A 27,975-nucleotide genomic window follows, 5' to 3' on the forward strand; every position below is an offset into this window, starting at 1 on the left:
GTCACCCGTGTAGCCGTGGAACCTCTCACAGTGAAACGGCCTGTTGGGGTGACGGGGATGGGGGCTCAGCAGCCAGGACAGCGGGCTCGCCATACCCCTTCTCCCTCACTGCTCAGGCCAGGAGATGCTCTGGAAATCAAAGAGTGAATGAATGTACCTCAGTTTTACCAGAGAGGCAGCCTGTCTGGAACAGCCTTGCAGATAGATAGTAAGCCAGTGGGCGGGGACACACTCAGGGATGGGGCCGCCCTCAGGAGCAGTTCTGGTGACAGTCACTGTTAAAGGCCCCTCTGGACATGAAGGGGCCCTCAGGCTTCCCTCTCCATCCTGGGGCAGAATCCAGGACGGCATGGAGTAAGACCAGAGGCCCCTGAGCGTGGCTGTGGGCAGGTCACACTTTTCAAATTTTATTTTTAAAGTATTTATTGTCTGTGCCCAGGGCAGGTCACACTTTTTAAATTTTATTTTTAAAGTATTTATTGGATTTGAAAGGACAGAAAGGAACTGAAAGGGGAAAGGAAGGGAAGGGAGAGAGACACCTGTAGCCCCGTGTCACTGCTTGTGAAACTTCCCCCCTGCAGGTGGGGAGCGGAGCTTGAACCTGGGTCCTTATGCATGGCAACGTGTGTGCACTCCACTAGGTGTGCCACCGTCAGGCTCATTTTCCTGAAAAATGACACGTGGACGCCAATCATACACATGCACGACTTTTAAAAAATTGCCACCATCGCTCCTGATGGCCTTTTTTCCTCTTTCTTTCAAACTCTTTACTCACTCCTCTCTCTCTCTCTCTCTCTCCTTCTTCTTTTTCTTCTTATGAGACAGAACAGAGAGAAATTGAGAGGGGAGGGGAGATAAAGGGTGAGAGAGACCTGTAGCCCTGCTTCTCCACATATGAAGCTTCCCTCCTGCAGGTGGGTTAGCAGGGCCTCGCACCTGGATCCTTGTGCATGGTGACATGTGCCCGCATTTATGTATGATTTTTTTTCCACTTTAGAGCTTCTGTTTATTGGGCTGGAGAGACAGCTCAGCGAGTAGGGCACCTGCCTTGCCCTGTGCTGTCCAGATTTCAGCCTGTCACTACAGGAGGGGCATGTGTAGTCGGGAAAAGTACTGTGGGGCTTACTTTATTTTGTTCTAGAGCCCTGCTCATCTCTGGCTGATGGTGGTGCTGCGGATTGAACCTGGTACTTGGGAAGTTCAAGCATGAGAGTCTGTTTACATAACCATTATGCTGTCTCCCCCCACCTGTGTACCTCTGTCTGAATGAAATAATGACCCAGGAGTAGAGTCATACATGCCCTGGCCCCATATGACATCTATTTTTTTTTTTTACAAGTTGTAATTATTTTTATTTATTTATTTATTTAGGATAGAGAAATTGAAAGAGAAGGGGAAGATGGGATGGAGAGAGAGAGAGAGAGAGACCTCCAGCACTCCTTCACTGCTTCTAAAGCTTCCCCCTTGAACCCAGAGCCTCACGCTTGCTGAGGTGCGTGCCTATCTGCTGAGCCATTTCCCAGGATTCAGACATGTTTTTTTTAAGATCTTTTTTTAGTTTTTATTTATCTATTTATTCCTTTTTGTTGCCCTTGTTGTTTTATTGTTGTAGTTTTTGATGTCGTTGTTGTTGGATAGGACAGAGAGAAATGCAGAGAGGAGGGGAAGACAGAGAGGAGGAGAGAAAGACAGACACCTGCAGACCTGCTTCACTGCGCGTGAAGCTTCCCCCTTGCAGATGAGGGCCAGGGGCTTGAACCCCAGGTCCGTTCAGATGAGTGGGCAAGGGCCTGGGGGTGGCTCTCCCAATACTGCCCTCGACTTCCCATGTACAAGGCCCTGGGTTCAAGTCCCAGCACCAGGTGAAGCTCCATGGACGGCAGCCAGGAAGTTCCGAGGACCGTGGAGCCCTGTTGCCCTGTTGCCGCGTCTCTGCCTCTCCCTCTCCCCCTCTCTCCTCTAGCTCTGTGTCTTAAGTGCAGATGTCAGGTTCCGGTGGCGACACGCCCAGTCAAGCGTGCATAGCACCATGTGCAAGGGCCCGAGCTCAAACCCTGGCTCCCCACCCGCCGCGCGCGAGCAGTGAAGCGGGGCTACAGGTGTCAGTCTTTCTCCTTCTCTGTCTCCTCATCCCCGCTCAACTTCTCTCTGACCTATCAAGTAAAATAGAAAAAAAAGAAGAAAGAAAGATAGGCCCGGAGAGCACTCGGCCATCTTCCCTGTGGGAGGCTCTGGGCTCATTCCCAGAGCTGCACTCAGATGGTGGGAAGGGGGCGCTATAACCCACCTGGGCCTGCACTGCCATGCCCTACACCCGGCACAGGTTCACGCCTGGCCCCTGCTGCCCCCATCCCATCTCCTTCTGTCTCTTTCTCTCTGTCTGCTAAAGCTGGCTCTGGAGATGACCTTTAAAATGGAGCTAAAGGGGGTGGAATGGTGGGGTGGGGGGTCCTCTTCCTCCAGGGCTTTGCTGCCGTTGCAGACACGAGCTCTGCCCGCCACATGGGGTCCTCTCCAGGAGGCTTGGAGGTGCCAGGGGGCTGTCCCCGGGCTCAGAGACATGCACCTGCCCACCCTGTCCACCTCCATCCTGGCAGGCTCCATACCTCCTGCCTGTCTGTCTGTCTGTCTGTCTGTTTGGGCTCACACTGGGCCTCTCCTGTGAGAGCAGAACTCTCTGGAAGCAGCCTCGTGGCCCTGGGCCACCCCTGCCCAGCTGGTGGGAACTGCGGCCGGGGAAGCACTGGGTATCCGTCCACCTTCTCCTAAAAGCCAGCCGCCGCCCTGTTCTCTCGAGGGGGTCCCCGGAGGGCTCCCTCCAGCCACCCCATCCTTCGCCCTGGGCCTTGAACTGTGTGCAGCTGGTGTCTGAGTTCCCGGGAACCTCCATTTTGGTGACAGCAGGTAGCGGGGTCCCCGCAGCCCAGTGTGTTGGCTTCATATACAAACAGAAGACAGTTCAGTGGGGCTCCGGGTGTCTGCCATCTTGCACCGGGAAGGGGCCAAGGTACCTGTCAGCGTGCCACAGCCTGCGGGCAGGGGCAGCTGTGAAACTCCAGGATGAGTCTGCCCGGCCCAGCTGCTTACCTTCCAGAAGCCACAAGCTGCGGCGCTGGTGTCACCCAGTGTTGTTGTGGTGGTCTGGTGTCAGGCTGCACCGCGGAGAAGAGAGTGGACGTCCAGAGCAAAGGGGTACACAAATCTTTATTATAGGATCGGGGGGTTGGTTCAGACCACGTGGAGCCAGCCGGCAATGGCCGTCCCCACTACCTGAGCACGGGGGGGAGAGCAGGGGGCGAGATCTGAGAGAGGGGGAGCTGAGAGCCCAGGGGGGGGGTGAGGGGGCTTTTTATTGAGCGACAACCAGGGGTGACGTGTGGGGCCAGGATTGGTTGAAGGGGGCACTGCTAGGATTTTGCGGGGCGTAGTAAAACCTGGGGGCAGAGGCTGCATCAGAATAATTCTTCAGCAACAACCCAGGCAGTGGCTGACAGAGCCGGGAGACTGTGCTCGCCCCTCTCCTGGTATGGGGAGGCTTGCCGTCCGCTCAGAACCCGCCCCTGGGGGTTTCCAGCAGGGCAGAAATGGAAACCAGGACACTGGAGGTCAGAGGTTATTTGTGTTCCTCTCAGTGTTTGCTTCTGGCTCCGGACCTGGGCCCTGAACCGTAGGCCTGCCTCAGCTGGGGGAGGAGGAAGAGGGTGGGGGACCCACGAAGCAGGACCCCACGTCTCCAGCTTCTCCTGTGCTTCTTGGGGCAATGGAAGCCTCCAGAAACGTCCAGCTCAGTCACTGGCGTGTATGTGGGGGGGGAGTACTTATACTGCACACACGCTCCCCCACCTGGAATCTCAGGCCTATGAGAAGATGCCCCGTGGAACGGGAGAGCCCGTGTCCCCCTGGAGGCTCTGAAGACACAGTAGCACTGGGGGCTGGGCCTGGAACCTTCTCAAGAAGCTTTAGGTCTGAGTGTATCTGGGGAGAGAATGAGGTTTGTTTTTTTTTTTTTTGAAGATTTTTTTTATTTATTCATGAGAAAGATAGGAGGAGAGAGAAAGAACCAGACATCACTCTGGTACATGTGCTGCTGGGCATTGAACTCAGGACCTCATGCTTGAGAGTCCAGCACTCTGCCCACTGCACCACCTCCTAGACCACTGGATGAGGGGTTTTAAGCCCTTCCTCTCCCCCCAGTCATTGGCTTCTGGGGCTCCTTCTCTGCATGGAGAGGGGAGCTCTTGGTGTGGAGGGCCAGGCTGTCTTAGTCTAGAGTCTCTCCTTCTGCGTAACAGACAGACACATGTGCGTTCTTACCACTGTGGGCCAACCTTTCTACTCAGAGAAAGAGAGACAGACAGAGACACAGAGAGACACCACAGCACTGAAGCCAGAGTTTCTCCAGGTGCTGTGGGGTCCCTGAGTAGTGCTGGGGGCTCGAACCTGAGCTGAGTACACGACAAGGCAGGTACCCACCCAGCTGAGCTCTCTCACCAGCCCCTCTGACTTGCCGTGACGCTCTAGAGCCAGAGGTTGTCAGAGATGGGAACCATCAGCCTTCCGGGAGTTTCCGAGGGCTGGGGAGGTGGGGTGGATGGGGAGGTGGGTGTGAGGCAGGTTCTAGGGGCGGTGGTGTTTCGAAGCTCTGCAGGGGAGCCCCAGGGGCCTTGTTCAAAGGCAGAGGCCCAGCCCTGGGAGATTCTGGTGTTTATTTGTTTGTTTGTCACCAGGGTTATCACTGGGGTTTTTATTTTTACGCTAGGACAGAGGGAAACTGAAAGGAGGGAGAGGAGGAGAGAGAAGTGGATGCTGGAAATCTGCTTCACCCGCCTGTGCAGGTGGGGAGCAGGGGCTCGAACCCAGGTCCTTGCTCGTGGTCATGTATGTACTCCACTGTGTGTGCCACTACCCCCCCCCCCAGCCCTGGAAGATTCTGTAGAGTCAGGCCCCTCTGCTTAGAGGTGCCCCGTGCTCTGCCCGTAGGCCGTGTGCCCCAAGTGCAAGGGGTCAGGGATGTAGAGGGTGAGTGTCAGGATGAGTGTCCCTGACCCAAATCTCCTGCCCTCCTGGAAGTTGTGTCCGGGCACCCAGGGTCTGCTGGGAGGTGGTTGTAGTCGGGCCCGGAAGCATGCTTTCTGGAAGGCAGTAGGTGGGGAGTTCTAGAAGGTTCTCTCTGGAGGAGGTGGACAGTTGGTGGCCCAGGGTCCAGGGGAGCAGCCAGCACTGCCCAAGGGCACAGGCAGGATCCTTGAACTTGGCTCCCTTTCTTGTGGCGAGCTCCCTGGAGACGGGGAGCATTCCAAGTAGGTATGCGGAAGTGGAACAGAGCTGTGTTTTCATTTCACTTTATTTTATTTAGTTATTTGCCTCCAGGGTTATCGCTGGGGCTCAGTACCTACACTACAAATTCACTGCTTCTAGAGGCCATTTTTCCCCATTTTTGTTGTCCTTGTTGTTGTTATTATTATTGCTGTTGTTGTTGGATAGGACAGAGAGAAATCGAGAGAGGACAGACAGGAAGACAGAGAGTGGGAGATAAAGATAGACACCTACAGACCTGATTCACCACTTGTAAATCAACCTCCCTGGAGGTGGGGAGTCGGGGACTGGAAATTCCAGCAAACTGGAATCCTTACTCCAGTCCATGCGCTTAGTGCCTTGTGCGCTTAACCTGCTGCTCTACCGCCTGGCCCCAGAGCAGTGTTTACCAAGTGTGGCCCTGCTCCTGGGACTCCACAGGCTCCTCTCCCCTCTGGCCTGTTCCCCAGACTCCCAAGGCACAGGCTGAGGCCCTGTCTCCTCAACCCCCAGCCCCCTGGCCCCTGGCTCAGGCACACCCCTGTCCCCTCTGGGGCCTCAGTTCCTTATCCCCAATGAGATCTAAGTGGCATGTATGATTCCATGGAAACTTCCAGAAAGACCAAAGGAGCAAACCCAGAGGTGGAGGGACCTGCAGCGCCTGCCCACAACCCCCACCCTGGCATCCCCCCACCCCTGGCATCCCCCTCACCCCGGGCATTTCCCCTGTGCACTTGGTAGACCAGCTTTCAGGGGCTGGGGACCACATTTGTCCTTGTAGGCAGGGAAATCCAAAAGGCAGGGGCCGGGCCTGCTCCTGTCCCTGGCCTCTTCCCCTAAGACCTGCGTATTTTGCCAGGTAGACGTCCTGCCTGTGGGTCCAGGCTCTGTAGACTCAGCAGGACCTGTTCCCCTGCCGCGAGTTACTCCTTAACCCTCCCAACCCGCCCACCGTAGAACATTCTAGAAAACTTATCGTTGCCTGTCCCTCCTGTCATTTGGAAGAACTTCACAACCCCCTACCCCCACCCTCCACTCCAGACCTTCCCTGCTCAGTTGATGGCCGGGGGGAGGGGGGGAGTTGAACCTGGGGCCTCTGGGGCCTCAGGCATGAATGTCAAGGGGACGACATGGCAAGTGGTATGGGACAGGACTGTACTGACGGGCTGGACAGCTCAGTGCTGAGCAGCACAGGAAATGGAGCAAAGCTGGCCGTGAGAATCGGGGAGCATTCAGCTCTGCAGACCACCGGGGCTTAGGGTTTGCTGTCTCGAACATACAGAGAAGCACGGGAAGCGGCGCTTAGTCTTAACCTTCCCAGATATTGAGGACGCGCTGTCGCTTCCCCTTCCCTCAAAACTGTTCTAAATCAGGGTTTTCAGCCGCAAGTCAGGTGACACAAGAAGTCAGGTGACCGGGCGGGGGTGGGGGGAGGTGGGAAGGGGGACGTGTTCCGTGACTGGCAGCTGGTGACGTGATTGTGGAGGGGACCGAAAGCAGCCAGAGATTCAGTCTGCTCTCCAGCAGATGAGCTGGCCTGGCAATGCCCCCGGCTTGCCCGCCCTTTCCCCTCTGTAGCACCCAAAGGCCGCTGCTGGCTGCTGTTGGTGCCCTTCCCAGGCCTTTGGCTTCGGACCCTGGGCCAGCAGAACTCTGAGAGCAGCAGGAGCCCTCCCCCCTGCTGACACCAGGAGTGGGGGGGGGGTTCCCATTTGTGAAACAAGGAATCACTTTGTGGGAGTCTTTCTTCCTCCCTTCCTTTCTTTCGCTCTTTCTTTCCTTCTCTCTCTCCTTCATCTTCAATTATTGGATAGAGACAGCCAGAAATTGAGAGGGTGGGGAGAATACAAAGAAAAACACAGCCCTGCTTCACCACTTGCAAAGCTTTCTCCCTGCAGGTGGGGACGGGGGTCTCAAACCCAGGTCCTTGCACATTATCATAACGTGTGTACCCAGCCAGGTGCGCCACCACCCAGCTGCTGGGGAAGTTCTTCTGTGAGGTCGTAGACCGTGATGGCAAGGCCAGGAGGATCTGACCTGGCAGTGCCTGGTCTTCTGCTTCTTCTTTTTTCTTTTCCCAAAAGGTTAATTTATTCATGAGAGAGGGGGGGGGGGAAGGATACCAGCAACCCAGGAGATGGTGCCATGGATAAAGCACTGGACCTAATAACATCAGGTCTCTGTCTCTAGTGCCCCAGAGTGATGTTCTCTCTCTCTCTCTCTCTCTCTCTCTCCTCCCACTCTCTGTCTCTCTCATAACTTAGTCTTATGAAGAGAGACAAAAGCAGGGCATCACTCTGACATGTGCCAGTGGGGGTCAAACTCTGAGCCTAATGCTGCAGAGACTGCACCTGACAGGACACTTGGCAGCTGTGTCCCCTCTGGTCTCCGTCCCTGTGAAGTGGCACTGGCCCGCGTTACCCTCACACATGCCCGAGCCTCAGCCCTGCACGATTCTGCTGCCCCCACTGCGGCTTTTGTTTTTCCCCCTTTTAAACTCAGAAGGAGACAGGGCGAGAGGGGGGAGAGGAGGACAGAACCTGCAGCGCCGGTCCACTGTGCTTACCCTGCTGGGTACTGGCGCTCTCACGGTGCCGGGGACTTGAACCTGGGTCCCCACATGTGGCGAAGTGTGCAGTCTGCTAGGTGAGCCATCTCCCAGCCCCAGGTTGTTTCTGAAGGGACTTTCAGGCCCCAAATACCTCTATTTTATTTTATTTTATTTTATTTTATTTTATTTTATTTTATTTTATTTTATTTTGTTATTAATAGTATGTAACAAGATTATAAAATTACAATTTATAGTTCACACCATACCCACCACCAAAGTTCTGAATCCCCCACGCTCCCACCTGCCACAGATAACCACCATGATTCTCACAAGTCTTAGAAACAGTTTGTTTGCATTAATTGACGGATTGCCTCCAGAGTTATTGTTGGAACCCGGTGCCTACACTACAAGTCCACTGCCTGGCATCCTTTATTTTTTTTTTAAAAAATTATATTTATTTTCCCTTTTGTTGTTGTTGTTGTTGTTGTTGATGCCGTCGTCGTTAGATAGGATAGAGAGAAATGGAGAGAGGAGGGGAAGACAGAGGGGGAGAGAAAGACAGACACCTGCAGACCTGCTTCACTGCCTCTGAAGCGACTCCCCTGCAGGTGGGGAGCTGGGGCCTCGAACCGGGATCCTCACGCAGATCCTTGCGCTTCAAGCCATGTGCGCTTAACCCATTGCCCTGCTGCCCAACTCCCTGGCCTCCTTTTTTCAAGTCCATGTGAATCAGCTCTCTAGCCTGCACAGATGAGTGAAACCACCCGTCTCTCATATCTACTTATTTCAGTAAGCACCATCACCTCTAGTTCCATCCATTCCGTCCCAAAGGACACAATAGCATCTTTTTGATGGCAGAGTAGTACTCCATGGAGCATCTATCCCTTAAGTCCTTTGGCCAGTCATCTGTGGATGGGCATCTGGGCTGCATCCACTCTCTGGCTGCCGTGAATACTGCAGCTGTGCGCACAGGGCTGCCTAGTTCGTGCCCAAACACTGTTTTGAAACAGGCTGGCGGGAAGCCCTCCTCATGCCCTGCTTCCTCTGTGTCCCTCCCGCTTCAGAGAGTGACCGGTGGCGAGAGCTGGACGGGAAGTGCCCTCTGCAGGTGGAGCAGCCGCGCGCCGGCCTCTGGGAGCACCAGGATGGGGCGCTGTGGCCCCGGGACACGGCGGCCTGTGCCGTCACCAGCCTCATCCAGGACCTCAGCCTCAGTGACCGCCACGGGCACCCCTCGGCGCCCCCCAGCAAACGCCAGTGCCGCTCGCTGTCCTTCTCCGACGAGATGTCCAGCTGCCGGTCGTCGGCCTGGCGGCCCCTGGGCTCAAGGGTGTGGACGCCAGTGGAGAAGCGGCGCTGCCTGAGCGGGGGCAGCGTGCCCAGACCCTCGCCCGGCGCCGGGCCCATGCAGCGCAGCTCCAGCTTCAGCCTGCCCTCTCGGCCCCCCCAGGGCCCCGCCGGATGCCCCCGCAGCCCCGAGCCCCCCGAGGCGTCCGGCCGCCTCGACGTGCAGCGCTCGCTGTCCTGCTCCCACGAGCACTGCCCGCCGTCCGCCAGCAGCACCCCCGCGTCCACGCCCGAGCTGGCCCGCAGGACTGGGGGGCTCTCCCGCAGCCGCTCGCAGCCCTGTGTGCTCCACGACAAGAAGGCGGGGGTCAAACGGAGGCGCCCTGACGAGGGGCCTGGGCAGCGGCCCTCCCTCGACCTTGCCAAGATGGCCCTGGTGAGCATGAGCTGTGGGCTGGCAGGGAGGGAGGGGCTGGGCAGGGCAGGACTGGGAGGGCTGGGCAGGGCTGGGAGGGGAGGGCAGGGAAGGGCTGGGAAGGGAGGGCTGGGCTGAGCAGGGAGGGCAGGGGAGGGCTGGGCTGAGCAGGGAGGGCAGGGAAGGGCTGGGAAGGGGGGGCTGGGCTGAGCAGGGAGGGCAGGGGAGGGCTGGGCTGAGCAGGGAGGGCAGGGAAGGGCTGGGAAGGGAGGGCTGGGCTCAGCAGGGAGGGCAGGGCTGGGAGGGGAGGGCTGGGCTGAGCAGGGAGGGCAGGGCTGGGAGGGGAGGGCAGGGCTGAGCAGGGAGGGCTGGGCTGGGCAGGGCTGAGCAGGGCAAGGTTGGGAGGGGACGGTTGGGATGAGCAGGGAGGGCAGGGCTGGGAGGGCAGGGCAAGGCAGGGCTGAGCAGGGCAAGGTTGGGAGGGGAGGGTTGGGATGAGCAGTGAGGGCAGGGCTGAGTAGGGCAGGGCAATGCGGGCTGAGCAGGGCAAGGCTGGGAGGGGAGGGTTGGGATGAGCAGTGAGGGCAGGGCTGAGTAGGGCAGGGCAATGCAGGCTGAGCAGGGCATGGCTGGGAGGGGAGGGCTGGGCTGAACAGGGAGGGCAAAGCAGGGTTGTGGCTGGGAGGATAGGGCAGGGCTTGGGAGGGCAGGGCAAGGCAGGGCTGAACAGGGCATGGTTTGGGAGGGGAGGGTGGGCTGAGCAGGAGTGCAGGGCAGGGCTGTGTGGGCAGGGCAAGGCAGTTCTGAGCTAGGTAGGGCTGGGTGGGCAGGGCAAGGTAGGGCTGAGCAGGGCAAGACTGGGAGGGCAGGGCTGGAGTGATCAGGGAGGGGAGGGCTTGGCTTAGCAGGGAGGGCAGGGTAGGTCTGAGCAGGGCAGGCCTGAGTAGGGCTGGGAGGGCAGGGCAGGGCTGGGAGGGGAGGGCTGGGCTGAGCTGGGAGGGCAGGGCAGGGCTGGGAGGGGAGGGCTGGGCTGAGCAGGGAGGGCAGGGCAGGGCTGGGAGGGGAGGGCAAGGCTGAGCAGGGAGGGCAGGGCAGGGCTGGGAGGGGAGGGCAGGGCTGGGAGGGGAGGGCAGGGCTGAGCAGGGAGGGCAGGGCAGGGCTGGGAGGGGAGGGCTGGGCTGAGCAGGGAGGGCAGGGCAGGGTTGGGAGGGGAGGGCAAGGCTGAGCAGGGATGGGAGGGGTAGGCTGGGCTGGGAGGGGAGGGCAAGGGAGGGCAGGGTAGGTCTGAGCAGGGAGGCCTGAGTAGGGCTGGGAGGGCAGGGCTGGGGACAGCCTGCACAAGCCAAGTTGTTCCCTGGGAACAGGCTCCCCGCCGCCTCCTACCCTCGGTCCACCGCTCTTCTCTCATCAGTTGCGCCTTCTGAATACTCTAGCTGACAGCCATTGACTCTCGGGTGGGACTTCCCTCCCGAGAGAGAAATAGAGCTAGGTGACCAGCCCAGGACTGGGTGGCGGCCGAGGTGACTCCGGAGGACGTTCCAGAGTGCCTGCCGGCTGTGGCTGATGGCTAAGTGTCCGGGCTTCTGCGTCCGTTAACCGACTGGTGGTAGAAAAAGCATTGTGCATAATTACTCTGTCTTACCACTGGGACTGGAACTCCGTCCCTGGCACCACTGAGCGGCTTCCTGTCCTCGCTGCGGTAGAGGCTGTACAGAAATGAATCACTTGGGGCTCGGGTGGGTAGCGCAGTGAGTTAGGTGCACATGGCATGAAGCACAAGGACCGCTGTAAGGATCCCAGTTCAAGCCCTGGCTCCCCACCTGCAGGGGAGTCGCTTCACAGGTGGTGAAGCAAGTCTGCAGGTGTCTGTCTTTCTCTTCCCTTCGCCTCTAGATTTCTCTCTGTCCTATCCAACAACAACATCCATGGCAACAATAACAATAACGACAAGGGCAACAAAATGGGAAAAAATGGCCTCTAGGAGCGGTGGATTCGTAGTGCAGGCACTGAACCCCAGCAATAACCCAGTGAGGCCTGCAGGAGTGGGGAAAGGCAGGGGCCCCCCCAGAGGCCTTTGTGGAGGCTAGTGGGCTGTGGTTGAGGCCTGGTGCTGGACCCCGCATCCCCCCTCTGCCCTGGTTCTGCCCTCGGTGGTCCATAGCCTTGGGGTGGGGGTACTTCCTCTCTGGCGCGGCTGGCCCCAGCCTCAGGACCTTCTGTCAACCACTCGGCCACTTGCTGTTGTAGTTGACCCAGCATCCTACTGGCCTCTACCCTTCACCCCTTTCCTGCTTGTATGGGGGGCCTGGGGGTCATAGTCGTGGAAGGGAGGGACACAGGTTGGAGGGGGGTGCTTCACAAATGATGAAGCAGGTCTGCTGGTGTCTTTCTCTCCCTCTCTCTCTGCCTCCTCCCCTCTCAATTTCTCTCTGTCCTGTCCAATAAAATGAAAAAAATCTCCACCAGGAGTGGTGGATTTGTAGTGCCGCCACCGAGCCCCCGAGATAACCCTGGAGCACTGAGGCCCAGGCAGCCCCGGCTGGTGGGTGACACCCCTGTGCTCCCCCCTGCTCTGGGTGCAGGGGGTAGGGGAGCCGGTGTTCCTCAGACCTCACCAGAAGCCTCAGGACCTGCCCTGGGGGGTTCCCAGCAGCCTTCTCTTTCCACCCCCACCCTTCTGGAACCTGGGAGCATGTGACATGCCCAAACCAGGGCTAACTCAGAACGGGGGAGGCTGTGGCCCGAGTCACGCCCCCTCTGTTCAGTACTCCCCCATCCAGGATGTGAGGGTGGGCTGCACAGGGCAGCCTCCACGCCACCATACCCCAGCCATGCCCTCGGGCACGTCCCTTGCCGCGAGCGCCACCCCTTCCCTGTGTCCTGGGTGTGGGACTCCTGGACTCTCAGGGCTCCAGGGCTGGGGCTGGCCTGCCCTCCTGGTCTAGATCCTGCCCTTCGTGGGGGCAAAGGGACAGCACCGGCCACCCACTTCAGCTCTCTCTGTCTCACTTAGAACCTCCTGGAACCCAGGTTGCGTCGGTCGCCTGCTGGGGTCTGGGGGATGCAGGGTGTCACAGCAGCTTTGATCTGGGAGTGTCCAGGGAGAGCACAGCAAGTGCCACTTGGTGACTTTCCACACTTGAATTGAGAGCTTCTCTGAGCAAGGGAGCCAAGAAGGTGGAGGTGGGAGGCGGCCACGTTTGGGGATGCCTGGAATCAGAGCCCCTGCTGGCCCAGCCAGATGCCCAGGTGGGTGTGCCTGCCACCCCTGCTCTCCAGGCCCTGCTCTGCCGCCCGCCAGGCACAGAGGCTGCAGGCCCATCTGAGAAGGGTTCTCTCTGGTGGGGTTTGGAGATCCCTGCACCTGATAATGAGCCTGGCCTGCCTGAGGGGACCAGGGTCTGAGCGCAGATGCTGTGCCTCAGTTTCCCCGCCTGTGAGGTAAGGCAGCTGTGCCTTCTCTCTCATGTCACCGTCGAGTCCAGTTGAGTTCATTCCTGTGTTGAGCCAGCTGGCGTGGTGGGGGGTGTTGGTGCAAGTTCACTGCCTGGGGAGCCGTGGGGGCCATGTTCTTGGGGCCAGGAGGCTGTGTCTGCCCGCCCAAGGCCGCTGGTTTGAACCCTGGCCCCCATGTAGCTGAGTGGTGCCCTGACATTGCACTCTCTCCCTCCATCCCTCCCTCTCTCTTGTGAAATAACACAGTGGGGGCCTGGGGTGCAGCCCTGTACCTTATTACCATGTGCCAGGCAATGGGTCCCCCCTTCCAGGATGCCCAGGGTGGTGTCCCCATGGGGAACGTGATGAATGGTGCAGCCTAGCCAAACCTGCACCTCTGTTCATCTCAGCTTTGCAGCTAAACACCAAGTGGCATGTGACATCAGACGTGGCAGCCCTGGTGTCGCCTGTCCATGACCTTGGGCCCTCAGAGCCTCTCTGAGCTCCCGGTGACAGAGATGACAGGTGTCCTTTTCATGTGCTTCCCAGAAGGGCTGACAGGTGGGGTACTTGTCCCCAAGCCCATCTCGTGCCTCCTATTTCCTTTGGCTCCGAATGAGTGCCTCCTCTCTCGTGCCTAGGGAAGGGAGCTGCCTGGATCTTCTAGGAGTCCAGGAGGACGCTGGCGGCCCTGAGCTGGTGGCCGTGGCTGCATGAAGCCCTTGCTCCCCGACACATTGGCCATTCTTCCGTGGGGGGACCTCTTTGCAGAGGGCTGCCCATGGCGGAGAGCAGGGATGTGGAGCCTGGTCCGAAGGTCACTGGGCTGCATGGGGGAGGTGGCAGCAGCTCCCTTCTTCTGCCAGGGAGGGGAGGGGAGGGGAGGGAAGGGATGGGGAGGGGAGGAGCAGAGAGGAGAGGAGGGAGGGGAGGCAGGGCTGTGTCCAATCCTGTCCAGCTGTTCAGGCTCCTGTCCCCCCACCCCCTTTATTTTGTCTCCAGGGTTATTGCTGGGGCCCGGTGCCCGCACTTCTCCACTGCTCCTGGAGGCCATTTTTCCCCCTTTTGTTGCCCCTGTTCATCATGGCTGTTATTATTATTGTTGTTATTGATGTTGCTGTCATTGGATAGGACAGAGAGAAATGGAGAGGAGGGGAAGACGGGTGGGGAGAAAGACAGACACCTGCAGACCTGCTTCACCGCTTGTGAAGCGACTCCCCTGCAGGTGGGGAACTGGTGGCTTGAACTGGGATCCTGACGCTGATCCTTGTGCTTCACGCCATGTGCGCTTAACCCGCTGTGCTAGCACTCAGCCCCCCTCCTGCTCCCCTTCTGAGTGAGCAGTTCCCAGCAGGGACATGCCAGCCACCCAACTGTACCAGCTTCTTGGCTACCCCCCGCCACCACAGCTGGTTTTCACGTCCCCCGGTGGGGGTGGGTTGTCCTTGGAAGGGACTCTGAAGGGCCCATGGACATCCTGGCCCTGGAGGGTGGAACATGCCAGACAGGTCAGTGGGAGCTGCGTGAGGGGCAGTGGGCTTGCTGCCCCAGGGCACACGGGGTCTGTGGGGGGAGCCTGCCCAGCTCTGTGTCCCCAGCCTGGCCACCGGGCAGGAAGTCAGCTGACTGGCACTGCCCACGAGGGAGGCAGTGAGCGGTCCTGGGGCCTGTCTGTGGGCTCCTGCTGCTTCTTAGTCCAGGCAAGGCCACCCCAGCTCCCCTAGACTGGGGCCCTTGGCCTGGCCTCGACATCCAGGCTCTGATGGGACTGGGGGCGCCCCACCCGCTGTCCGTGTTCAGAGACTGAGCCCCCATAACCTCCCCTCAACTTGAGCAGGAAGTAGCCCCCCCAGGGGAGGTGCAGAGCCCACTGTGGCCCTCCCTGGCCCCCCACACCCGTCTCGGGTGTGTGAACTCTGACCCCTGCACCTGTGAGGCTGACCCCTGGCCGATAGGTGTGTTGTAGTGGGGAGCAGCCTCGGAGGGGGCCAGGGAGGAGCCGGTTCTGAAATCCAGGGAGCCCCTGTGGGCGGCCACGCTGAACTTCAGCTTCCTGATTCAGGGCGATGGTGGCTGAGCTCCCAGGCTGGGGTGCAGCTCGTAGAAGCCGGAGGGCCTTCCAGGAAGGGGTGCCACCCCACCACCCCTCCATCATGGTGGGCACCAGCACTCTGCCACTGTCACCTCTCCACCACCACTTCCTCTTGGCCACCACAACTTTAATCAGCACCGTCCCCACGGCCCCCATCAGTACCTGGCACCCAGAGTCCCACGGGGCTGTGGCAGCCCCCCCCCCCCCCCCCCCCCGCTGCCTCCGACCCTCAGTGGAGGACCCTGACCGACCGGCTGGTCCTGCTCTTCACCAGAGAGGCACGTCCTTGGAGCCAGCTGCCCTCCCCCCCTCCCCACACCCCCTACAGCCAGCAAGGGCCATGCTGAGAGGGGTGAGGGGTCGGGCACAGGCCCTCTACGGCTGCCTGAGGAAGAAGCCCACTTGGCATTGGGGTTCCATGCCAAGGCCCTCGGGGCAGGGTGGGGATGCCTGGCTCTGGGCCTGGAGCTAGAGGGATGTTCCCAGGACCTGCCCAGGAATGGCGGGAGAGGAAGGGCCCCACAGGCCTGTCCACCCCAACCCTCCACCTTGGTCAGAGCCAAAGCCAGCCTCACTGACCAGCTCACCCCTGTGCCTGGCCTGGGGCGAAGTGCTCTGAGCTCAGCAGGGTGGCAGTGTGCGTGGTCCTCCTGGGAGCCCTGAGGAGCCTCCGGACTTGGCAAAGGCGCCTCAGTCTAGGTGGCAGGAGACACTCCTGCTGTCTGAGCCCAAGTTCCCATCACTCAAAGTGAGTGGTTGCACCCAGCAGGCCCCCCACAGCCTCACCTGAGCTGGCCCGACAGGCCGGCCTGTCGTTTCTGCAGCGCTCACATGTGCGTGATTTTCTCTCCTGGGCTGACTTTCTTGTGTATAGAGAGAGGGAGTTTCCCCTGGTGCCATTAACACCTCTGTATGGTGCCTGGACTTGAACCCTGGCCTAGAGCATGCTCACGTGGCTTCCCCAGTGGGCTGTCTTCTGTGCCCACTGGAGCAGTGCTGGCTGTGTCTCTCAAACCAAAGAAGGCGAGAGCGAGGCCAGGGCATGTGATGGTCATTCTGGACAGGAGGGCAGCGCTGTCAGCTGCCACGAGGCCTGTGCGCTTCTGGGATTTTCCACGCCAAGGCCTGCTGGGGCGGAAGCATCAGCCTGTTTCTGAGACGTTCCCCGGCATGTCTGTGGTTTGTGCTTCATTGCTGGGGAGAAGCCATTTCTGCCCACACCTGTCCCACCTGGCACTGTCCTCTGCTGGCCCGGCGGGGGTGGTGATGGCAGGTGACGGGGCCCCATACCTGCCCGTCCAAGGACCTGTCCCGGGCTGAGGCACCCCAAGGTCCCTGCGGGAGGGGCAGACCCCTTCATCCCTGGAGGCCGCTGGGTTCTGCTGAGGACACAGTGACCAATGGGGACACGCGTCTGTGGGGACACCCGGTTTCATCTCTCTGGGAGACACACAGTGTGGCTTCATGTGTGTGTGTGTGTGTGTGTGTGTGTGTGTGTGTGTGTGTACGTGTGCATTTTTTATCTATTTTTACTAGAGTGCCTCTGGCTGCTGGTGGTGCTGGGGATTGAACTTGGGGTATCGGAGCCTCAGGCAGGAGAGTCATTCACATAACCACTATGCCATCTCTCCAGTCCCAAAGTGTTTAGACTTTGGAGAAACCTCCTGCCTGTTTCCCGAGTGGCTGTTCTACACTCCCTCCTACACAGTGGCTGTTTCTTCGACACTTTTAAATCCTGTATTTATCCGACAGGTAGAAGTGGAGCCTCACCCTGGTGTGTGCCAACCTGGGACTGGACTCGGGGTCTCCCTCCAGCCTGGGACTGGACTTGGGGTCTCCCTCCAGCCTCTTGCTCTGTGCTGGACCACAGCCTGAGCTTATTTATTTATTTAAATAGATCTATTTTTAAAAAAATATTTATTCCCTTTTGTTGCCATTGTTTTATTGTTGTAGTTATTATCATTACTGATGTCGTTGTTGGATAGGACAGAGAGAAATGGAGAGAGGAGGGGAAGACAGAGAGGGGGAGAGAAAGACAGACACCTGCAGACCTGCTTCACCGCCTGTGAAGCGACTCCCCTGCAGGTGGGGAGCCGGGGGCTTGAACCGGGATCATTAGGCCGGTCCTTGTGCTTTGTGCCACCTGCGCCTAACCCGCTGCGCTACCGCCCGACTCCCGTGATCTTTTTTTTTTTTTTTTTTTTTAATAATGAGTAAGATACGGAGAAAGACACAAAGACCAGAGCCCTGCTCAGCTCTGGCTGATTGAACCTGGGCCCTGGGAGACAGGCGGCAGAGCCGTCTACAGAACCATGATGCCGTCTCCCCAGCTCCAGCCTGGGCTTTTTTAAATTTTAAAGATGTTTTATATATTTTATTCCCTTTTGTTGTCCTTGTTTATTTATTTATTTCCTTTTGTTGTCCTTGTTGTTTTGCTGTAGTTATTATTGCTGTTGGATAGGACAGAGAGAAATGGAGAGAGGAGGGGAAGACAGAGAGGGGGAGAGAAAGACAGACACCTGCAGACCTGCTTCACCTGTGAAGTGACTCCCCTGCAGGTGGGGAGCCGGGGGCTCGAACCGGGATCCTTATGCCCGTCCTTGCACTTCGCCCCACATACACTTAACCCGCTGTGCTACCGCCCGACTCCCCAGTCTGGGCTTTTTAAAGTTTTCCTCTGTGTCTCTCTCTCTCTCTCTCTCTCCCTCTCTCACCACCAGGGTTCATTCTTCACCGGAGCTCCACACACAATCCCACTGCTCCCCATTGGACCCCCCCCCAGTAAACAAAAGAGAGACCCCGTAGCACTGTACTCATGAAACACTCTCTTGCCGGTGCTCCCATATGGTGGCCAGGGGCTCAAACCCAGTCCTCTCTCATGGGGATGTGTGCATTCTAGCACTCGAGCTGTCTCCCCACTCTCAATTTTGTCCCTCCTTCCTTCCCTCCCTCTCTCCCTTCTTCCTTCCTTTCTTTCTTTCTTTCCCTTTCCTTTTTCCTTTCCCTTCCCTTCCCTTCCCTTCCCTTCCCTTCCCTTCCCTTCCCTTCCCTTCCCTTCCCTTCCCTTCCCTTCCCTTCCCTTCCCTTCCCTTCCCTTCCCTTCCCTTCCCTTCCTTTCCTTTCCTTTCCTTTCCTTTCCTTTCCTTTCCTTTCCTTTCCTTTCCTTTCCTTTCCTTTCCTTTCCTTTCCCTTCCTTTCCTTTCCTTTCCTTTCCTTCTACAAAGCCTCCCCCCAACCCACAAGCCCACCATGGGAACACAGCCCATTTCTCCTTCCGGGGAGCCCCTGTCTGGGGCAATCCTTTCATGGGGTGTCTCCTGTGTGTGGGGATGTGGGCGGCCTTCCCTCCCTGTCCAGCCTGTTCTCCCGCTGGCTGCAGGTCCCTGTTCCCCTGCCTTCCCACCCGAGCCTCCTCCCTGGGTCCCCCGCTAAGACTCCTTATCGGTCTCTTGCGCCACCTGTGGGCACCTTGTTCTCCTCGGGGGCTGGGGGGGGGCTTGTCCTGAGTATCCACCAAGCCCAGCCCCCCGCCCACACACGCGCACACACACACACCTCCTGGGCATGCCCAGCTGCATTCCAGGGCTGGCATCCAGACAGCTGAGCATTGAGTCAACAGAGCTCAAGGTGACACTGGGTGCAGGTGCCCGGGGACAGGGGTGCTGGTCACTCCCCCACCCCAACCCCCACACCGGGCCAGGACTGAGGGCTGGCTGCCAGGAGGCCGAGGTCCAGGACTTGGGGTGTGCCCCAGCACCAGGCAGCAGGACTCCCTCTCTGAACTGATTCTCGAGCCCCAAAGCCACATCTCCGGAAGTGTCCGCAGGCTAGGCCCCGGCTGGTGTCTGATGGGCTCACGGCTGTGTGGGGGTCCTATCCCACAACCAGTGGCCTTGAACCCGGATGGATGGTGTATGTATTGGGGGGTGGGAGGGATGTTCCAGAGGTGCTCGCCCCGTATGACAGGGACACCCCCGGCCCAGGGACAGTGCCACGCCATCCAGGGGTCCAGGCAGGTGGCTGGTGTGGGGATCTTGGTCATGCTGGACCCGTGTAGATGTTCCTGCTGTCATTCTGGGGTTTCTATTCACATCCTCAATTCTGGGGGCCTGGCCCCCCGACATTCCAGGACTAGCCGAGGTCAGCTGGGGCCTCCCTCCCCCGGGCCTGCACCCCAGTCTTCCAGGGCTGGAGTCTGGCTGGTGAAAAGGTGGTGGGGAGGGGGGAGCCTAGCCCAGACCACCGCCTTCCACAGGCTCCAGGATCGCCGTGTGCTGGGGGGGGGGGGTGCTCACCCACATGGTGAGACGTGAGTGGGCCAGCCAGCCCTTCTCAAGCCCAGCTCTCCCCCAGAGTCCCCTGAACCCCATCTTCCCCAGCAGGCCTGGGGATTAGGGGGTGTGTGAACCAGCTCCTGGGGCCAGTGAGCCCGATGGCTTGGGTCAGTGCACGGTCAAAGGTCACAGGCATTGCAGCCAGGGTGTCTGGGGCCCTGGGGACAGCAGGCAGGCAGGAGGAAAGGACACTGACGGCCTTGTCCTGCCCCTCTGAGGGGACCCTTAGATTTAGGTCCTGTGTGGGTGTGCATCCTCTGTGTGTCTCTCTCTTTCCCTCTGAAATAAAAGGCTGAGAGATGGGCACGAGGTCCTGGATCACCAGAAGACCTGTCTGCACAGCACACACTGGACAGACACACAGACAGACAGACTGCGTACACACACCAGAAGACCTGTCTGCACAACACACACTGTACAGACACACAGACTTTGCACCAGACACATACACCAAACATACTGCTCACACACACACACACACACACTGTGCACACACACACTGTGCACACACACACTGTGCACACACAGACAGACACATGGACACCACACACACACCACACACACACTGGACACACCATACACAGACACACCGTACACACACCATACACACACACACCGGACACCCCCCCACACATACACCCCAGCACACTGCAGTGCTTTGGTTCACGTGTTCAGTGGAAGCCAAGTCTGGGCCTTGTGACCTCAGGTGTGCAAGGCCTGTGCTCGAACGCTGAGCTGACTCCCAGCACTCTGGTGACCGCTGCATCTGGCCACTGTCGCTGGCCTCCTCAGTGGATGCTTCCTCACAGGGGGAGGCCCTGCGCTCTGCACCCCCCCACACACGGGGTCTCCAGAGGGGTGTGGGAAGATGGCCCCCCGGGAGGTGCAGCAATGACGTGTCTGTCTCCCCACAGAACTGCCAGACCTTCAGCAGCCTCAGCTGCCTGAGCGCCAGCGCCGACGAGGGCCCCCCCAGCCCCCAAACCAGCGCCCCCCGACCCCCGGGCCCCGTGGGGGGCAGGACCCTGCTGGACACACCGCCGCCCACCTGCAGGGAGGAGCCGTTCTGTGAGGACGAGGGCAGCCGGCGGGGGCGTGGGGCGAGGGGCAGCCCCTGCTCTCTGGACGGAGAGCTGGACATCGAGCAGATCGAGAACAACTGAGGCCTGTCTGGCCTGCCGGAAGCTTCTGGAAGCCTTGGTTTCAGGGCCGAGCCCACTGCCTCTTGACGGGCGGTGCATCTCTGCGGACACCTCAGCCCTGGCCAACGTGGAGGCCAGGGGGCCACTGGTTCGGTCCATGTCCCCCTTTCTTTGTGGGGCGTCACCCCATGACTCCTGCTGCCTCCCCTGCCCTGTGGGCTGTGGGGGTCCTGGCCTTCCCGGCCTCCTGCTCAGGGTCAGTTTTGGGGGGTCGGCCCCACTGCTTCTCTCCCTCAGTTCTCTGTGCCTTCTCTGCAGGGGCCCCTGCTTCCGGCTTGGGGCAACACCACAACCATTTGGCCTTAATCCCGGCGCTGGGAAACAGTCTGGGACACAGGTGGGACCTGGCTCTTCGGGGACGTCTGTGTGGGTGGGCTCTGTAACTGGAGAGCAGATCTGTCCTCCCTCCCGGGGGGTGTCCTGTCCCTCCAGGGCCCCCGTCACTGGATGATGTGTCCAGGTGGGCCACCTGCCGGCCGCTAGGGGACTTTAGCCCCCCCCAAGCACGTCCATGTGGGGAGGGGGCACAGCCCCTACTCTCCGCTTCCCACACGCTCAGCACTCCAGGGACCTGGTCTCGCCCCAGCCCCCACCTGCCAGGGCACACCTGCTCACTGCTTCCACAGGTGGTGGGGAGGAGGATCACTGATCCCCGAGAGGCCCTCTGAGCTTCCCTGTAGAGACCCGGCTCTGTCCCCCACTCTCCAAGGTCGTGTCCGGAATCCTGGATGTGAGGCCAGGCCTGGGGGCAGTTCCGGGCCACCTCAGGGTCCCCCAGCACAGGTGTGTCCTCTGACCTGAGTGGACAGCAAGCATGGTCCTGGGTGCGAAGGGGCAGGGGAGCTGGGCTTAGCGGGAACAGGTGGTCACTCGAGGCCCAGCCTGTGATGATGGGTGTCTATGACAGACCCTCGTGGCCCCTGGGCCACCCGTCCTGCCCAGACCATCCTCCCTGCCCAGCATTGGGGGGGGGGGCTTGGCATGTCCCTGCTGCTCACAGACAGCATCTCGCTGGCCCTGTGTCTGTCCTCTGGAAAGAACAGGCCTTCTAGAATGTTCTGCAGTGTCCCCACAGGACCCTCCCTCTTTGACTCCCCCCAACCCCCAGTGTGACTGTCTCCATGGGGCAGTAGGAGCCCCCAGGTGGCAGCATGGGGCCTCACTTCTGTCGGGGCCCTGCCCATGAACCCCGTGTGTGTGGGGGGTCCCTGGGCATCTGTGAATGCCACTGATCACATGTGCAGGCCCCAGACCCTCTTGCCTTATAGGTGGTGGGGGGGCCCCCAGGCCCCAGGAAGCTCCCCCCGACGCACACACGCACGCAAGCACACACACAATCACACACATACACACACACGCAGAGCCCCAGCCCCAGAAAGCCTTACTTCTCAGCGCACTGTTTTCGTAGCCAAACGTTTTGTGAATTTGTATGTGGAAAGAAAAGGGGAAATAAATAACAGGATAAATGGGGGACCCACCCTGGGGGGGAGCAGCTGCCCTGAAGCACCTAGGGACGCCCCTCCCCACAGCACCTGACTGCCGCCCCCCATGCAGAGGGAGAGGTGGGGGGACCCCGCTGAGTCGGGATGTAGTCTGACCTAGCGCAGCGTTTACGGCAGAGGAACAGGGGCTCTTGGGGGACGCTTGGTGTGGCTGAGCTTCAGGAAGGGGTGCAGCTGTGCTCCCCACGCACCACGCTCTAGTCTCAGGAATCAGCTTGTTACTTTTACTGTGTAAATAAAGCTTCCTGGTTCACCGCCGCTTGTGCCGCTTGTGCCTGTTCCCTGCCAGGACCTGGGGGGGGGGAATGGACTCTGCTGGCCATGGACCCCAGACCCTGTCCCCTCTGAGCCTCAAGGTGGCATCTGGTAGTGGGGACAGCGGCTGGGAACAGGGACACAGGACTTGAGAGGCTCCAGTGTCCACTGCTGGGGGCCATCCCTCCAGAGCTGGGTTATGGGGATGGGGTCCCAGTTCTGCACCCCACCAGCCAGGAGCAGGGACCCCAGAGTGAGAAGCTGCAGAGACCACCCCCTCACCCACCCTCCTGCCATGTTCCGGCCCCCAGAGCACTGGGGAGGGTGTACAGGGCCCCCCATGCCCCAAGTGGGCGTGTCTCTGAGCTCCTGCCACGCAGCACGGGCAGCCCTGTGCCCCTGCAGGGACCAGATGGGCTCACAGGGCACCCCACACTGGGCAGGGCCTGCTCTCAGTGGAGGCTTCTGGGCCTCTCCAGGGAAGTTCAGCGAGGGGACCAGACAGTGGTGGTGGGAGGTGGTCAGTCTGGGTCTCAGCCCTGCCCTGCCCAAGTGTGGGCCAGCACTTGCCCTGTGCCTCAGTTTCCCTTTTTGTAACTTGAGAATGCAGCCCCCCCAATAGGGATAAAGAAGGGTCCTGGACCCCCACCCCCGGAGACTTGAGGATTGATTGGGTCTCCAACTGGATCCCCATCCCCACCCCCGGAGCCCTGAGGATTGATTGGGGACAAGCAGGGTCTGTCCTGGGGCTGATTCTGAAACCGAATGAGCCCTGGTCCCTTCATTTCACGCCTGGGGGAGCGGGGCCTGGTCCTAGGTGCCTGCTCCCCCCCCCAGAAGCCAGCCAGTTGGGAGATGAGTCCCAGCCCCGTGTCCCCACCAACCTCCCTGGGCCCCCACACTCTGCCCAGTCTCTCGGGTACCCAGAGCTTTATTTGTGGTCCCTGCTTATGGGGGACACATCCAAACTCAGAGGTGAGGGTTGCAGAATGTCCCTCAGGATCTGAGCCAGACTGCCCAGTGGGGGTGGGGGAGCAGAGGTCCCGGCAGTGGGGGGCAGGCTGCATAGACCCTCCTTACTCCAGACATGGGGGAAGGTGGGGGGTCAGGACAATGGTGCCCCCCAGCCTGGGTGAACGGTGTCCCCCCACTGCCTGGATAGCAGTGTCCCCCAGCCCAGGTGAGCGATGTCCCCTGGCTCAAGTGAGCAGTGTCCCCCTGCCTGGATGGCCCAGGTGAGTGGTGTCCCCCCGCCTGAAGGGTGGTATCCCCCGGCCTGGGTCAGCATGTCGGGCCCAGGTCACTGGTCCCCGTGCTGGAGCAGCAGGCCCACAGCTTCTGCCAGGTTGTCCACGTAGCCGTCTGCTCGCACCTCTGGGTGCTGCTCGTCACTGGGCCTGAGGGACAGATGGGGGGGATGGTCAGCAGGGGTCTCACACTGCCACACCCAACAGCCCCTGACTGCCACTCCTCCCCAAAAAACAGGCCCTGTAGGTGGGAGGGCTCCTCTCCTGAGACCCAGAGTGGAGCTTGGTTCTGCACCCCAGGTTCAGAGGGGAGGGGAGGTAGGGTGGTTGCTCAAGCCTGACCCTCCAAACTCTGCTGTCTCCCTATTGCCCAGTCACAGCCTGCCCCCCCACACCTGAGGCTGTCTCCCCACCTCCTCTGCCACCCACTGTCCACGCCATATCCCAGGAGTGACTTTCTGAGAGCCTCCGAGGGAGCCCCAACTTGGGGAGCCCTGAGAGAGAGGATCTAGCCGCGGAAGTGGGGTGGGGGAGCTCCGTGGACAAGCAGCACAGTGACTCGGGTACGAGGAGACTGGACGCCCAGGCCAGGAGTAACCGCAGGGCTGGGGGACGCGGACCTCCACAGGGTCCACAGCTTGGGGGGGGTGCAGTCATGCACTTGGAAGCCAGCCCCCCCCACCAGAGCCTCCAGGATCACGGGGTGCCCAGATGCCCAGGCTCCTGAGGGCACAGAGCCAGTTTTCTCTAGCTGGAGCCAGTTCAGGGCCAGGCGAACAGGCAGCCACACCTCCCCCCGCCACCACACAGCCTGTGCCAACCTCAGCTGCTCCAGGTGACTCTGAGCCAGCCACCCCCCCCCCCCAAAGACCCGGCTGCCTGAGGGATGTGGGAACTGAGTCTCCAACTCCACGTCCCCAGAATGGGATACACCTGAGTTGACACTAAGAAAGCCCCTGGAATGCTCGGGCGAGACTCTCATGCCTGAGGTTCCAAACTCCCAGGTTCAATTCTGTGCACCACCATAAGCAGAGCTGAGCAGGGCTCTGGTAAAAAAAAAAAGAAGAAGGAGAAGGAGAAGGAGAAGGAGAAGGAGAAGGAGAAGGAGAAGGAGAAGGAGAAGGAGAAGGAGAAGGAGAAGAACAAAAAGAAATGGCTCAGCGGGCAGAGCGCCCCCAGACTCCTGTTTCCCTCTCCTGCATGGCACGTCGCGAGCGAGGCTCTGGCTCCTCGTGTTCTAACAAAAAAGATTTACTATTTTACTCATTACAGAAAGTGTTTCACAGACAGAGCAGCACTCGGGTACGTGCGGTGCCAGGGATCGAACCGGGAGCCTTGGGTGTGAGCATCCAGTGCTCTACTTCCCCCGCCATTCTCTCACACATGAAATAAGTAACAGGAATCTTTTTTTTTTTTTTCTCCAGGGTTATCACTGGAACTCGATGCCTGCACCACAAACCCACTGCTCCTGGAGGCCATTTTTTCCCATTTGTTGCCCTTGTTGTTATTGTTACCATTGCTGTTGTTGTTGGACAGGACAGAGAGAGGAGGGGAAGACAGAGAGGGGGAGAGAAAGACAGACACCTGCAGACCTGCTTCACCGCCTGGGAAGCGACTCCGCTGCAGGCGGGGAGCCGGGGGCTCTAACCAGGATCCTTACGCGGGTCCTTGTGCTTCACGCCACCTGCACTTAACCCGCTGTGCTACTGCCCGACCCCTGGAAATCCTTTTTTTCCCCCCTTCCTTCCTTCCTTCCTCGCTTCCTTCTCCTCCTTCTTCCTCATGAATTTTAAGACGAAGGCCAGGAAGAAGGGCAGGGACGGGGGTAGCTCTCCCAGCAGAGCCCGAGTTTTACCAAGGCCCTGGGTTTGAGCCTCTGCATTTGAGCCCTGGCACCGCATGAGAGCGCAGTGACACTGGGGGAAGCTCCGTGGGTGGATAGTGGGGCGGTGCTGTGGAGGGAAAAGACAGAACTCCAACTCGAGGGCCCAGGGGCTGTCCCCCAAGGAACAAAGGAGGTGTCTTGTGGGGCAAAGGACAAGGGCACGATTTCCCCAGAGGGGCCAGGTGTGTGGGGCCTGAGCTGGCAGCCTGGTGCCCTCTTGTGGTCTTCAACATGCCGGAAGGAGGGGACTGGAAGGGGGAGGTGCTGCGGGGGCAGGGGTGAGCCTCTGATGACCACACTGGGCTGAGGGTCAGGTCACTGGGCTCTCAGGCCCCCAGACACAGGGCTGGTCTGGCCTCACTGAGATCCCTGGACCCATCTCCCCACATCCCTGGACGCCACCCTTCCTGGGAGAGAGAGAGTGTGTGTGTGTGTGTCTGTGTCTCTATGTCTCTGTGTCTCTGAGCTCAGAGACACCCCTGGGACCCACACTGACCCCCCAGCCAGGGCTGGCTGAGGCCAGAGATCACGCAGGGCCCAGATGCCCACTGCCCACCCAGCGACCTCAACCCCCGCCCTCCATCCACTCAGCCACCTGGAAGAGGGGACACGCTGGGCCCAGCAGGGGCCATGGGCCTGCCAAGCTGGTCAGACACAGAGCCAGGGGGCCGAGTGAGGGCAGCCAGCCCGGTGACCAGGTGCTGACACCAGAGGCGTCCCCTGGCCCGGGGCCCCCCACAGCCTAGGTGCCTCAGCTATCCAAGTGGCCGTGTGCCCAGAGTGCCCTCTGCAGGCAAGAAGGGGCAGTGCCAACAGCCAGGAAACAGCTTAACGTCCTGGTCACATCAACCCCCTGAAGGCGGCAGGTGAAGTTCCCAGAAGGTCCCAGAAGGTCCCTGCTCCTTGTGACGGGAGAGCCACTGCAGAGACCTCTTCCCTCCCCTCTGCTCGGCTCAGTGTGGACCTGGGTCAGAGGGCGTCCCTTGCTGGAAACACAGCCCAGGTGACCCCACAAAAGCCGGGCCTGGTGGGATCAGGTGGGACACAGCCTCCCATAGCCCTTGTCCACTGGTGTGTGGGGGCCCTCTAGGTACACACAGGTAGCCCGGGCCAAGATACAGCCTCGGTTTCCAGGGCCGTGGCTAGAGAGACCCCAACTGAAGCCGCTGCCCTGCACACGGGCTCCCAGTGCTCACACTCCACGGACACCCGTGGGGGCTAGGGAGCTCGAACCCCACATCTTGGGGGGGAGGAAGGTCTGTATTTTAGACGCGCCAGAGTGCAGAGAGGGTCTCTGTTGCCCTGGCGGATGGTGGTGGTGGGCTCAAAGGACTGGGCCCCCTGGCTGGGGAGCCAAGGGCACCTCCACGCCCTCGCACCTGTGTGTACCTAGTCCCCAACCTCGCCTCTGGGTGCCAGGCATAGGGGAGGGGGGGCGTCAGGGCGAGAGCCCAGCCATTAGTCTATGTGATCCCAGCTAAGCAGGTCACTCAGGACAGGTGCCCCCTCCTCAAGCCCAAGAACTGTCCCCTACCCTGAGTCCAAGAAACACACCTCACCCCAAACCCAAGAGCTGTGTGTCACCCCCAACCTGACACCCCCCCCCCCCGTAACTGCCTTTGACCAAATCTCTTGCCGTGCGCCAAGCTGCACTTTGAATGATGGCCATCAGAACCGCCTGCAGCAAAGCAAGACACCGTTTAGTGGTCACCCGGCTGAGCACACATGTCACCATGCACGAGGACCTGGGTTCGAACCCCTGGTCCCCACCTGTAGCAGATCTCTCTCTCTCTCTCTGTCTGTCTTGCTTTTTTATTTTTAATCTTTATTTATGGGGTAGAGACAGCCAGAAGTTGAGAGGGAAGAGAGTGACAGAGAGGGAGAGAGACAGACACCTGCAGCTCTGTTTCACTGTTTCTCTTAAAGCTTTGCCTCTGCGGGTGGGGACAAGGGGCTCGAACCTGGGTCCTTGCATACCGTAACATGTGTGTTCAACCAGGTGTGCCACCACCCGGCCCCTCTCTCCCTCTCCATCTCTCCCTTCCCTCTCCATTATCTCTCTGTCCTATTTAATAAAAGAGAGGTGGGGAGTCGGGCGGTAGTGCAGTGGGTTAAGTGCACCTAGCGCAAAACGCAAGGACCGGCATAAGGATCCCGGTTCGAGCCCCCGGCTCCCCACCTGCAGGGGAGTCGTTTCACATGCAGGTCTGCAGGTGTCTGTCTTTCCTTCCCACTCTCTGTCTTCCCCTCCTCTCTCCATTTCTCTCTGTCCTATCCGACAACAACACAATAATAACCACAACGATAAAACAAGGGCAACAAAAGGGGGAAAAAATAGCCTCCAGGGGGTCGGGCGGTGGCGCAGTGGGTTAAGCGCACGTGGTGCAAAGCACAAGGACCGGCGTAAGGATCCCGGTTCGAGCCCCCGGCTCCCCACCTGCAGGGGAGTCGTTTCACAGGCGGTGAAGCAGGTCT

General features: G+C 59.7%; 2 protein-coding genes across 3 annotated transcripts in view; one reads left to right on the plus strand and one right to left on the minus strand.

Moving 5' to 3' along the window:
* FAM53B (family with sequence similarity 53 member B) overlaps window positions 1-22,371 on the plus strand; it is a 71,117-nt gene extending 48,746 nt beyond the window's left edge. For both annotated transcript variants that reach the window (XM_060171106.1, XM_060171107.1), the window contains exons 4-5: window positions 8,911-9,569; window positions 20,324-22,371. In XM_060171106.1, coding sequence (XP_060027089.1) covers window positions 8,911-9,569; window positions 20,324-20,572 — 908 coding nt within the window. In that variant the 3' untranslated portion in view covers window positions 20,573-22,371. The remainder of the gene's footprint in view (window positions 1-8,910; window positions 9,570-20,323) is intronic.
* Window positions 22,372-23,283: 912 nt separating this feature from the next.
* LHPP (phospholysine phosphohistidine inorganic pyrophosphate phosphatase) overlaps window positions 23,284-27,975 on the minus strand; it is a 33,487-nt gene continuing 28,795 nt past the window's right edge. The window contains exon 7 of the mRNA XM_007519660.3: window positions 23,284-23,765. Coding sequence (XP_007519722.1) covers window positions 23,669-23,765 — 97 coding nt within the window. The 3' untranslated portion in view covers window positions 23,284-23,668. The remainder of the gene's footprint in view (window positions 23,766-27,975) is intronic.

This window comes from Erinaceus europaeus, chromosome 14 (assembly GCF_950295315.1).
Source record: "Erinaceus europaeus chromosome 14, mEriEur2.1, whole genome shotgun sequence".
Classification (NCBI taxonomy): Eukaryota; Metazoa; Chordata; class Mammalia; order Eulipotyphla; family Erinaceidae; genus Erinaceus; species Erinaceus europaeus.